A 13,089-nucleotide genomic window follows, 5' to 3' on the forward strand; every position below is an offset into this window, starting at 1 on the left:
AATAACTCAGCTTCAAATCCAAGAAGTTGGGCTCCAGGGTCCACACTCTTAACTACTGTTTACTCTAACTCTCTATAGGAAATTTTAAAAGAGAGGGTGAGGGAGAACCCCTGCTCCTGTGAACGGCAGGCCTCTCAGTCACACAGGGGATGGTCCCTCGTGGAGGGAGAGGCTTGGCCCACGACATGGGCAAGTGCTCTGCAGCCTGCCCATGACGACAAGTGCATGGTGAGAGCCATGGAATGATCACTCAGAATCCCATCTACAGGCAGGGAGCAGAGTGGCTAATGCCCAGACACAGCAGGACCTGCATGTGCTGAGAGATAAAGGGACAGTGCAACCCTTTTGGCTGGCTTTTGTCTCTTGTGCTACAGCTTTTCTATCATGGCTGTCAAAAAGAATCAAAGCACAGTCTTGTCCAGAGAAAGAAGGCATCCTTAATTCTGTGATGCTCTAGGACACTCATACATTGTTCTGGTCTTGTGAGATAACCCCAGTTGTCCTTGTTTTAGAGAGGAGGAAACTGATGCTTGATGGGTAAGTAGTTTGCTCGGGGTCAGAGGGGGAGTACGTAACAGGATGTGAACACAGGTCCTCTGATTCCAAATTGTATGCACTTGGCCCTGTGACACAGCTGCCTGGAATAAGGAAGCAGGGGCTGAGAAATCCCTTTGGATGGTACAAAGGGTATTATAATATGAAGGCTAAAAGGAGATCAGCAAGGCAGCATGCCGGCACACAGCTGGAGGTGGGGTGATGGCTGGTCAACTTTAATGCCTGGGCCATAGAGCCACTTGTCTGAGGTCACAGGAGGCAGCCCCCATGAGGAGGGATTCAATTTTGTTCTCCTCAGCTACAGCCCACCCCCCAACCTCCCAGTCCTGGCTGGAGTCAGGTGGAGGCCAAGACCGTGGCTCCAGCCTTGGAGCCCTGCCTCTCCGAAACTCACATTCTTTGGCTCTAAAATGGGGGTGTAGGACTGGACCAAGGCTTTTAAATTTATATGGCTAAAGGGGCCAGGCAGGGCATGTAAATGAGACAAGCTGGGGGCAGGGGCAAGAGTCTGGGGGGTGAGGGGATGGGTCATGTGTGGCAAATGAGGGCACCCATGCCTGGCTAAAGTATGAGCCACTACTTAACAGCACCCCCTCCCTAACTGTTGCCAGGTGGGATGCAGGCTGAGTGACGGCAGAGCCTGCCACTTTTCAAAAGAAGGCTGCAATCTGGATTTAAATGCTGGCAACTAATTTTTTTAAAAAGGACTACCTGTGTGCCAGCCAAATAAAAAATCCATGGGCCAAATGCCCTTGGTGTCCAGTCTGCTTCTCTATACCAAAGCTCTCTGTCCCCAGCTCATCAGGGACTCCCTCCAGGCAATGGAGGATTATGTGGTTATGTTAAGGAAAGAAAGTCTTCAATTTTTAGAGCTACATGTTGAAAAACTTATAGCTAGAATGACATGCTCTCTGGCGGGGTGGGGGAAAGGGTGGGGGCAGAGATCAAACAAGAACTGGCCACATACTGATCATTGAGATTCGGTCACAGGGAAATTGGGCCTTGGACTACACTCTACTTTTTGTAGAAATTTTCCATAAGAAAAGCCAAGTTTAAGCATTAATTTAAAAAAAAAGAAGAAAACGTCAATTCCATCAACTTCTTCATTCAAGGTTGACATCTGTCCAAACCGAGAAAAAAATTAAATGTTTGTTCCCTTGGGTGCAGGGAGTGGAAGAAAGGGACCTGCTGACAAGGGGGTGGGGTGGGGTCACAGAACCAGCAGGTGGAGGGGTCTGGGCTGACATCAGTGACTGGCACGCAGGGAAGGGATTTCAGAAAGGTAGCCAGAGGACAGGACTCCTGCCACTGTACACAGTGAAGGAGATGAGGGGCAGAAATACAGAATCGGCTTTCTGCTTGACTTCAACTTAGTTCCCATTCACTTAGGATGGGTTAAAAAATAACAACAAAAAATCAAAATAAATTCAGTAGGCACTAATGAGTTTATTTCTATGATTACTGAGTCCCTTGGCACACTGAGGCACCCTGTTACTGGAAAGATAACTGCAGATGAGAAACCGGGGAACAATTTCTGTTTTAATGTTCTGCAATTTGACAGTCTCACAAATGTGCACCAGCGTTTACAATACAGAGCAAAGGAGAGAGCTCTGGACTGCTGATGTGTGGGGGGTGCCGAAACAGTAGGTCCACTTCTTCCGCCCAACAGTGAGTACAGGCGTGTCGCCTTATTATGTAATTTAAACTGTAATTTTGCACCAGGCATGCTCTTCCAGCCTCAAAATCAGGAGAGTGCATTTGCCTGCTGGATTCAGGACTCAATGTTCCATAAGCCCTGGGAGTGATGCAAGTGTTTTGTGGTTTAGGTGCCTTCTGAGAGCTTATCAGCTTTGTGCATTAAAGGCCGTTTACTGAGAGGCAACATAGAAAAGCCTGGTGGGGGCAATAAAAAACCAAAACACCCAAACGGGCACCTTTTGTGAAGTAATGGAAAGAGCTCTTTAATGGGAATCAGAAGACCTGAGCTTTAACTACACTTGATTGTTAACCAGCTCTGTGACCCCAGGCAGTGGAGGAGAGGAGGGGTCTCAGAGTCATACAGTAATAGACATGAATGAAGCCAGTCAGTTGGGGCTTCCCAAAGCCAGCACAGCCCATGGAAAGGAAACTGCTAATCACTTCCAGGCAATTGTTGCCATGTGGGAATGCCTGTCTGGGGTTGCTAGAACGTCTGCATTTTTTAGTTCTTCCAAATGTTAAATGTAGGCTCAACATTTCGAATACACTCTGCAGCCTAAACAAAACAGCCTGCAGGCTGCCCATTTTCAACTTCAGGATCAGATTGCTCCAAGAATCCATTTGCTCAGTTGTGCAAAATGAGGGCAACTGACTGATAAATTTCTACTACCTCTCCCAGCTGGGAATCAGGCTGCCTCCCCATTGCCACCGGCAATGGAGTATCTAAGGTGGAGGAAAAAAGGTCCTAGGGAGCACATTCCTTGGTTTATTTCTGGGTCGAGGCAGAAACTTCTCAGCCCAGAAGAGTGGGGCCGTCCTGACCCAGCAAGGAGAGAGCTTCTCTGGGGCCTTGTCTTCACCGGCTTTACAGGAAGTGGGCATTCTCGTGGGGGCCACTGCCCTTACCTGTTGTTTTGCTCATTTTCCCAGCTAAAAGAACACTCTATGCCTTTCAAGGAGAGGGAGGAGGCTATGGACACACTTCAAACCAAGCCATTTTCCCCAAGAGATATGGTCATTATAGGGGAACTAGAAAATACGGATAAACAAAAAAAACCACAAAATTCCCACCAGTTAGAGATAATCACTGCTAACACTTTGGCATCAACAAAGAAAAGCTCTATTTCTCCAAAAGAGAGGAGGCCAAATTATTTCCCAGCAGAATGCTGTATATTTTATTATGGTCTCTTGAAGTAAGTGACCCAGGACTGAGGTGGACAGTTGGGCTAAGTCTTCTGTTAGGTAAAATAAAATGTCCCCCTGCATTGGGCATCGTGGGGAGAGGATTCCTTTCTGAGAACGGCTTTTCCACATGACTGAACAATTGACTTGCAAGGGTTTGTCGAGAAAACAAACATGCCCCACAGGGTACTGATAAGCAATACCTGGTGATAATACTAATTTTGGTCCAGTATAGATAGCTTATCAGAAGGGACAAGCATACCATACTAATCACTGTATATCTGTTCCCCACTTTCTAAGACCCATACTCTATGTAAGATGTCAGCCAATTGGAACATTGCCTTCCTTGCTTCTGCATTCGCCCAATATGACCTTCTCCTTTCTACCTCCTCAAGGGTAGAAAGTGTTTCTTTGTAAATGGGATGCTGCCCAATTCATGAAACACTCAATAAAGCTGTTAGGGCCTAAATAGCATGAAGTTTTTCTTTTATCAGATTTAGCAATGAGAATGAGATCCGAAGGCAATTGCTGATGGCTTCGGAGATGTTTGGATTACTGCTGATGTTTTAATATTCTATTTTCTAGATACAAGGAATCCCTTCCTCTTTTCCCTCTAGGCTAGCTGTAATTCACAAAACATTTATGTTTTTCCTCCCTGCCTGATCACTCCAGAATTTGGAAACTCTTACTGAATATTCTTATTTTTATGGCAAAATAATGGTCTGCATGGGTTTAATCAGAATCTTTCCTCCTTGTTAACAGGACATAACCGGGGACACTGGTTATATAATCAAAGGTTTGATTGGAATGATGCAGACATTAGCAGAGGCTTTTAAGGAATTAAGGCTGACTTTATGGAGCCAAGGCATAAAACTTTTGGAAAAACAGGTCTGGTACCTGGCTCCAGGGTTCCCAGCCTTACAGGTCTGTAAAGAAGGTTATTTCCTGGCAAGTGCAGGACCACTATGATACTTTGGTGACCTCAAGAATATAAGTACTGCAGGTGAATCTGCTACTGAGTTCTTGGCTTGGCTTCTGTGCTGGTTTGAAGCTGCTATGTACCCAAGAAAATGCCATGTTCTTTTAATCCATTCCTTTGGGGGCAGACCTATTGTGGGTAGGACCTTTTGGTTAGCTTATTTCAATTGAGATGTGACCCACACCATTCAAGATAAGTCTTAATCCTTTACTGGAGTCCTTTATGAGAGACAAAGGGCAGAAAAAGCCAAGAAAAGCCCTGGAGATGCTAAGTGAGGACCTACAGAAGCTCAGCAAGGAAGCCACTGGAACCAGGAGCTGAAAGAAACAAAACCCAGGAGCTAAGGACAAGCAGACACCAGCCACTTGCCTTGGTATCTGACAAAGGAACCCTGGATGCCAGCGGCCTTTCTTCAGAGAAGGTATCATCCTGTTGATGTCTTAAATGGGACATTTTCATGGTCTTATAACTATAAATTTGTAAACTAATAAATCCCCATTGTAAAAGCCAACCCATTTCTGGTACATTGTATTCTGGCAGCTTTAGCAAACCAAAACAGCTTCCTAGCCTTGAGAGGCTTTTAGAAGTCCAATCAGAGGTTCCTTATGAAAACTACCAGCAAAGCAAACTTAAAAGGGCCTATATGGTTAACAAAATTACCATTCTTGTTGCACCTATGTACATCATCAGGCCAAATCTAATGAAACCAGACTTATTTTATGATTGAGAATAATCTTTCTTTGAGGCTATCTTTGATCAAAAGGAGGGTGACTGTAGAGAGAAATTTGGGTTTCAACAGAAACTATAGCACAGATTCTGCTATTTTCACTAAGTTATTTTGTATCCCCTTTGTAAACTGCAGTTAACTGCATGGGTTTTGTAATTTACCTATTACTTGGATGAATCCTGTGATGTTGCATGTGTTGTCTATCCTAAATGCCAATCCGAAAGCTAACTTAGGATCTTTTGTACATCGGGCCCCAAACCAATAAAAGGTGGTAAATAACCCCAATCCCTTGGCCTACTGTAATACAGGGTTCCACTCTTTCATGCACACCATTGCCTTCTTTAGGGACACAGGACTTGGACAAGCTGTTAAAATATACCTAGGGCTATGAAATAGAGCTTTAATACCACTCTAAATCCTCTTCAGGCCCTCCTGGCCGAAGGTAACAGCTTAGCATCAGTGGTCTTGCAAAACAGAGGGGCTCTAGATACTCTGTGCATGGACAATGTTGCTTTTATATTAGTAAGTCTGGCACAGTGACAAATAACTTAAATATTTTAAAGGACCACATTAAAGTGTTTCATGATATCAGTCAGGCTCAAACATTTCAATGGACAGGCCTATTTCCTAACGTAGATTCTTGATTTAATGGAATATGGGGACAACTAATACTTTGGATTTACGCTTTTCATTGTGATGTTAGCCTATATGTTTTTATTTCATGTTATACAAACTAGCTAATCAAAAGGAAAATGAGATAGAAATGGGACTGTCTCTGGTGGACTGAGACTAAAAATAAAAATAATAGACACCCTGACTCGGAGAGAGGGTGTACCTGTAATCACTCAAGTAAGTAACCCCACTCCAAGGGTCTTAAATGTAATCAAACAGCCACCCAATAAGCTTCAACGCAATCAAGAAAGGAAACAACTGCAAAAAAATGAAAAGGGGAAATGGAACAAAACGACTGACTGAGGCTACTCAGATGCTTGACAAGAAAAGAAGTCAACAGTGATGACTGGAGGGGGGTCCACTGTTAAGTAAAATAAAATGGCCCCCTGCATCGGGCACTGCAGGGAAAGGATCCCTTTCTGAGAAGGGTTTTTTCAGATGACAAGAACAATTGACTTGCAAGAAAATGAAATACACCCTACAGGGCTGCTGATAAGCAACACCTGGTGATAAAACTAATTCTGGTCCAGTATAGATAGCTTATCAGAATGAACAAGCATACCATACTAATCAATGTATATCTGTTCCCTACTTTGTAAGATGGAAATCAGAACATTTCCTCACTTGCTTCTGCATTCACCCTAAATGAGCTTCTGCTTTCCCCTCCCTTGGCAGAGCTCCCTTCTACCTTCCGAATGGGATGCTACCAGTTTCATGAGAATCAACACAACTAAATACAGCTGTGAGATCCTAAACTGATTTTCTTTTATCACCTCTTATAAAATGCGGAACCTATTTCATTACAGCCCAAGATTTCTATGTTCCTCTCATCCTTTTTATTCATAAGCTATTAGCTATTAAGTGCTTACTATGTGCAAGGAAGTATGCTAAACCCTTTCCATGCAGTATCTCATTTCATCCTTAAAACAATCTTATTTAGGTAGATTCTATTATTTCCTTCATTTTACAGAGGGGTCAACAGGTTCGGAGAGGAGAAGTAAAACTTGCCTAAGATCACCCAGCTAATAAGTGGCAGGCCAGGACTGGGATTCTAAGTCTGTCTGACTCTGGAGCCCTAGTTCTTAGTCACCTTATTTTTACTTTAAAAAATAAACTTTTTAGTTTGGAATAAATTTTGATTTACAGAAAAGTTGTAAAAACAGATTTCCTGCATACTGTTTACCCAGCTTCCTCAGTGGTAATTCACATATTGCATGACCATAGTACAATGATCAAAACTAGTAAATTGACACTGCTGTAAAATACTATTAATGAAATGAAAGACTTGATTTGGATTTCACCAGTTTTTCCACTGAAGTCCTTTTTCTCTTCTAGGATCCAATCCAGGGCACCACATTATGTTCAGTTGTCATGTCTCCTTAGTCTCTTCTAATCTGCAATACTTCTTACCTTGTTTATTATGACACTTTTGAAGTGTATTGTTCACTGTGTGTGTGTGTGTGTGTGTGTGTGTGTGTGTGTGTGTGTAATTTTCCTCCCTTTGGGTTTTGCTGATGTTTTCTCATGATTAGACTGAGAGTATGCATTTTGACAAGAATAAAACAGAAGACTACATCTGAGGGGCTACATGATGTCAACATATCTTATTACTGTGATGTTAACCTTAATATTTGGTTGAGGCAGTGTTTGCCAGGTTTCTCCACTGCAAAGTTGCTAGTTTCCCATTGGTAGTTAATAAGTATCTTGAGGGAGATAGTTTGAGACTGGGCAAGTAACCTATTTTTTCTCCACGTTTTGCCCACTAATTTTAGCATCCATCGGTGGATCTTGCCTCAACAATTACTACTATGTTGTTCTAATGGTGATTTTCAGTTTCCCTTACTCTTTTGACTCATCCACTTCAGAAAGCATTGAAGTATTCTTTTGTTTCATTAAAGACTAATCAATTAAGTCTATTCTAATTCTCAGAGAGAGTGATTTAGAGGGCAGTGCAAATTGCTATTTTCTGGGGAAGGGAGCAGGCTTTTCCATGCTCAGAAACAGCTACATAATTTGTGGGGCATAATGAAAATGTGGGCCCCCTTGTTCAAAAATTATTAAGAATTTCAAGACGACAGCTGAGCATTAAACCAAGCACAGGGCTGTTCAGAATGCAGGGTCCTGTGTGACTGCTGTATGCCGGTGGAGCCAGCCAGCCCTGTTGTGCATCCTCCCCCCAGCTTCTGAGGACCACTCACCCACTTGCTCTGCTCTGCAGAATGCTAATGGACAAGTAGCTGTGCCTGAGGGAGGGCCATCACTGGATACTTCAAGGAGATCCTTCCCTTTCCCCCAGTGAATCTGGCCAAGAATTTGGCAAGATATTCTCATTTTACTTGAATTTTCTTTTTCCTGCTTCTTTCAGTTGGGAAAGAGACTGTGTCTCTAACTGGTCCAGTACTAGGCTGCCAATGATACCCAACTGGCTTCCAGCCTGAGGAATCCCACACCAGAGCTCTCACCAGCTCCCAGGCTCTTACCACGATGGAGGTGAGGTCCTCACTCTCAAAGCGGCTGATGGCCTGGTCTAAGGATTTATACATGGCGGCCGATATGCGCTGGGTAATGAGTCTGTTCAAGTCAATCGATCTACCCAACAGCTACATGGAAGAGAGAGAGAGAAAAGTTACTTAAGATTCACATAGACATATGACAACTAAATGCAATGTACTGATGGGAAATTGGATTAAAACAATAAAGGGCATTACGGGACAAATGGGGACTGTATGTAGAAAACAGTACCATGAAAAGTCCTGAGTATGATAGTTCTATTGTGATTTTACAGGAGAATGACCTTATTTGTAGGAGATACAGGCTGGAGTGTTCAGGGGTGAAGTATCAAGATATGTGTCCTCTTATGGGACATTTGTTATGAGAGAGAGAACATTTGTTAAGAGAGAGAAAAAGAGAAGCAAATGTGGCTGAACACTAATAATCTGTGAATGTGGTTATAGGGTGTGTGAGTGTTCATTGTATTATTCTGTCCATGTTCCTGTAGGTTTGAAATATAAAAAGTTGAGGAGAAATAAGATTCATTCAGACTGTGGAAAGCAGCTCAGGACAGGCTCTGGTACCCTGTGCAGTGCTTCTGCTGACATAAAAATTGAGCCCCAAGTCTCCTCCTTCAGCTTTCCTATGCTCCAGTTCACAGTTATCAGGGAGCAGCAGCCTCCCCAGCCAGGGCCTACCTCGTGCCTTTAGGGGGTGAATTTAAAAGCAAGAGGACAAAGGGCTGATTACAGGATGGAATGTATAGCTTAAGATAATTTCCACTGGGACATGCATGGGCATTATCACAGATGCTATGTAGACAATAATAAACATTTATTGAGTACCTGCTGTGTGCACTGCACTTTACTAGTGCCAAATGATTATTCTTAAGCATTTTATTTTTCTACTTCCCTTTTGAGATAAATTTTCTACCAACTGATGAGGCTCCTTATTGCCATCTTGTGCACACATGAATCCCTCAGTATATAATACCCTGTGGCTAATTCTGGCTACATCTGTAATGGATAGTAGTAATCTTCCTTTTCTGAGAAGCTGACGGGAAGTGCTCCTTGAGCCCCTGCTGTTGTGGTAATGAAAATGTTCTTTTCCTCCCATGATTCCCCATTTCCACTGCATTTCACACAGCTATTGGACTGTCCGGGTTTTCTAGGGCGAGCCCTTTCCTTTTGATCTAGGGCATCTTCTTGGCCTCAGCCCAGTCCCTTCACCCAGGTCTTCTCCACAAAGATCCTGGACCATATAATAAGCACACAGAGATCACAGCTCACTGGCCGTTTTCGCAATGGCTCAGCTCACTGCAGGGCTCTGGAAGTAGGGCAGAAAGTCTGAAAGGACTTACTTGGTCTGACTGGCTCATAGTAACATTTTTTTTTTTTTTTTGAAATAAATTCAAAGTTATAGGAACAGTTGCAAAAACAATACTAACCCCATACAAAGAATTCCATCATACGCTGACCCCCCTCCCCCGATAGCTCAATCCACCAACTTTAACATACTGTCACATCACTATTTCTTTCTTTCCCTCCCTATCTATCATCCATCATCTATTGCTCTGTCTTCTGAACATATGAGAGCTAGCTGCACACATCCTTGAACATACACTATAATCCACATATTCATAGTAACATTTTTAAGAGGGAATATGACTCTCAACAACTGGCAGCATTTCCTTTACTGCTGAGGTCAAATGTTAGTAGAAACCAACTTCACAAAAACAAGCCACAAGTTCTACTCTGCTTAACCTGACAAGCTCTCCCTCACTTAGGCTGTCTTTTGAGACTCTTCAGGACTAGCTTTACCCATTTCTGAGTTGCAGTCCCAATGGAAAAAAGTGGGTTAAGCTTATGATGGGAAGACAAAGACTTTGGTGGACACTAATTACCAGAGGTGAACTGCAGATGGGATGAGAAGCCTAGAACCTGAACCGAAGGGAAGCCCCAATGCCTCCTTATGGTACATAAGATCTAGAGGCAGTATTAGACGTATGTTCAGAAATCCATGGCGGGGCAATACACCGGGCATACGGTACACGGTCCTGATTTCTTATCTTGACAGTAACTCCATAGCTGCTCTCTCCTGCCCGTTCCAGCCCCACAGTGGCTTGCTTTCACTCTACCTGGACATGTCTCTGTTTCAGCAGCGTTTCATAGCGGTTGGACGGTGGGTACGGAATGATGACTCCATAATTCTTACACTCAGCTCTAAAACGTTTATCTAGCAGGACACTGGAAGGGAAAAAAGCTAAGTAAGGCCAGTAAATATGACAGGAAGTGGGAGATTCTCAACCTCTCAGCTACATCTACTTTTTACCATAGAATCTACCCATCAAATGCTATCTTGTATGTTTTAAATACAATTTTTTCCTGCCCTAGAGCAAAGTTCTACAAATTTCTTTACAGCCACAAAAGCCCAATATGTGAAACAGAGTTTCTAAGTGAAAGATGGGGAACACAGGTTGAGCTGCTTCCCCTTTTGTTCACTAAACAAAAAAGTAATTGAGGGCTTGGTATGTTCCAAGCATTTTAGGTGCTGAGGATACAAAGTTCCTGTCTCATGAAGCTTGCATTCCAGTGAAGAGAGACTGACACTAAATAAATAAGCAGAGGAAAAAAATAATTTCAGACAATAGTAAACATCTGCATGGTACACTTTATACACACACACACACACACACACACACACACACACACACACTCATTTTTAATCTCAGAACCCTATGAGTTAGGCACACTGTTATCCTCAATACTGTGGTACAGATCACAGAGTAATAAGTCCTCTGAACCTGATAAAATAGCATCATTCATGGTTAGGAGGTCAGGGAAAGTCTCTCAAAAGTTTTTTTCTTTGGAACAGAAAGCTGAAGGATAAAAATGGAAGGATCTGGGGAAGAATATTTCAAGCACAATAAACTTGGAATGTCTGAGAAAAGGAAAGATGGCCAGTGTGGATAAAGGGTAGGGCATCCTGGAGAGCAGCACGGTGCTAAAATGAATTTAAAAAGTGAGCCTAGGGGACAGATCCTGGGGCACCATATGAGCCACAGTAAAGTTGTCTGATGTGTTCTGGATGTAATTGGAAGCCATTCATAGGTTTTAAAGCAGAAAAGTGGCACAATCTAAATCTGCACTTTCCAATATGGAAGCCATATGGAGACACTGAGCACTTGCAGTGTGGCCGGTCCAAACTGAGATGTGCTGTAAGTGTAAAAATACATTCTATGTTTTGATGACTTGGGAAAAAAGAAGGCAAAATATCTTATTAATAATATTTACATCAATTACATGTTGAAAAGATGATATTGTGGATATACTGGGTTAAATAAAATACATTATCAAAATTAATTTCACCTCTTTCTTCTTTCCTTCTTAATTGCGCTACTAAAACCAGAATTACTTATGTGGGTCACACTTGTGGCCATATTATATTTCTATTGGAAGCACTGATCTAGAATATTCTTGCTCATGCTGTGCTTTTTCCCAACCTCCCTCAACTTCTCACACTTTTGAAAACCACCGATTTTATGGGGAAGGACATAGATTAATGGTAGTATTAGAGGAGAGGATATTTTGCAAACAAAATATCCAGAGGTCCCAGGATTTAACAAATCTAGGTTGTTTTACACAGACAATGGATTGGCATATTTAAAAATCAGAATTGTTCAGAATTATCCTAGAGAATCAAGAGGCACAGCTCACTGCTATAACCACATCCTATTCAATCCATAAACACTTATTACATTACTACTTTATAAAAAGCTCTGTGTTCTCTTTGTTTTCCCTTAAATCAAAATTATATGCTTTCTTTCACCTAAGAGTGATTTGCTTTATTTAAAGCACATCTTGTGTTAATAGAAACTGGTGTGTACTGCAAAATTTCGCACATCAGTTCCTATTTGAAATGTATCAGAGCAATTCTAGCTATTTAAAGCAAAACAAAGCAAGTCCTTTTTGTTAAGGTAAGTAACTATCCTTGAAGTTATTGGTTTGTACATTTGGATTTCCAATAAGAAGGAAAATACCTATATCTAGATTTCGAGGTTTTTCTTGACCATTACTGTTAGGGGTTCTTGAAGCCCAGGAAATCATAGGGGTCTGGATCAAGATATCCTGCAATACCAACGAAACCAATGAACCTCTAAAACTTGACAGGTTTCTTGTCCAGATTTCTTCACTGCCTCCTACCTGGCCTTTGCATTCCCATTCCTGCTCATTTCCAATCCATTCTCTATACTTTCACACTTAAAAGAGTGAACTTCAAATCAGGTCACTGTTCTACCTTTGAAACCCTTTCGTGGCTTTCCATTGCTCCCAGGAGAAAGGCAACCCCCTGCCCCTAGGCTCCAAGGCCCGTATGACTTCATGTTAATCCTCCACGGTCCTATGAAGTGGGCATGTTATTATTGTACTTCTGCCACAGGGCCTTTGCACAAACACTTGCTTTTACCTGCAATTTCCCTTCCTGCCCTTCACGTAATTTTACATAACTCTTACCAACTTCCGACATGAATTCGAATGTTACTTCTTTGGGAAAGTCTTTCCTGCTTCTTGCCCCAAAGACTAGTTCAGGTTCAACTCTCATAGCCCCATAGTTCCTTCAGAAGGAGAACTCAACCTTCTTTGACACTGTGCATTCATTAGTATGTTATCTTTTTTTTTTTTAAGTTAATGTCTGTCTTCCCCACTAGATTATAAGCTCCATGAGGTTCAGGTCCATTTTTACCTATTTTTGTTGCCACACCTAGCCCAGCCAAGCCCTTGGAATTGCT

General features: G+C 42.4%; 1 protein-coding gene across 2 annotated transcripts in view; it reads right to left on the reverse strand.

The window, feature by feature from the left end:
• CYFIP2 (cytoplasmic FMR1 interacting protein 2) overlaps window positions 1–13,089 on the reverse strand; it is a 123,053-nt gene that overhangs the window by 56,051 nt on the left and 53,913 nt on the right. For both annotated transcript variants that reach the window (XM_037799507.1, XM_037799506.1), the window contains exons 20-21: window positions 10,441–10,549; window positions 8,294–8,413 (exon numbers count right to left, since the gene is read on the reverse strand). In XM_037799507.1, coding sequence (XP_037655435.1) covers window positions 8,294–8,413; window positions 10,441–10,549 — 229 coding nt within the window. The remainder of the gene's footprint in view (window positions 1–8,293; window positions 8,414–10,440; window positions 10,550–13,089) is intronic.

Source organism: Choloepus didactylus, chromosome 11, assembly GCF_015220235.1.
Source record: "Choloepus didactylus isolate mChoDid1 chromosome 11, mChoDid1.pri, whole genome shotgun sequence".
NCBI lineage: Eukaryota > Metazoa > Chordata > Mammalia > Pilosa > Megalonychidae > Choloepus > Choloepus didactylus.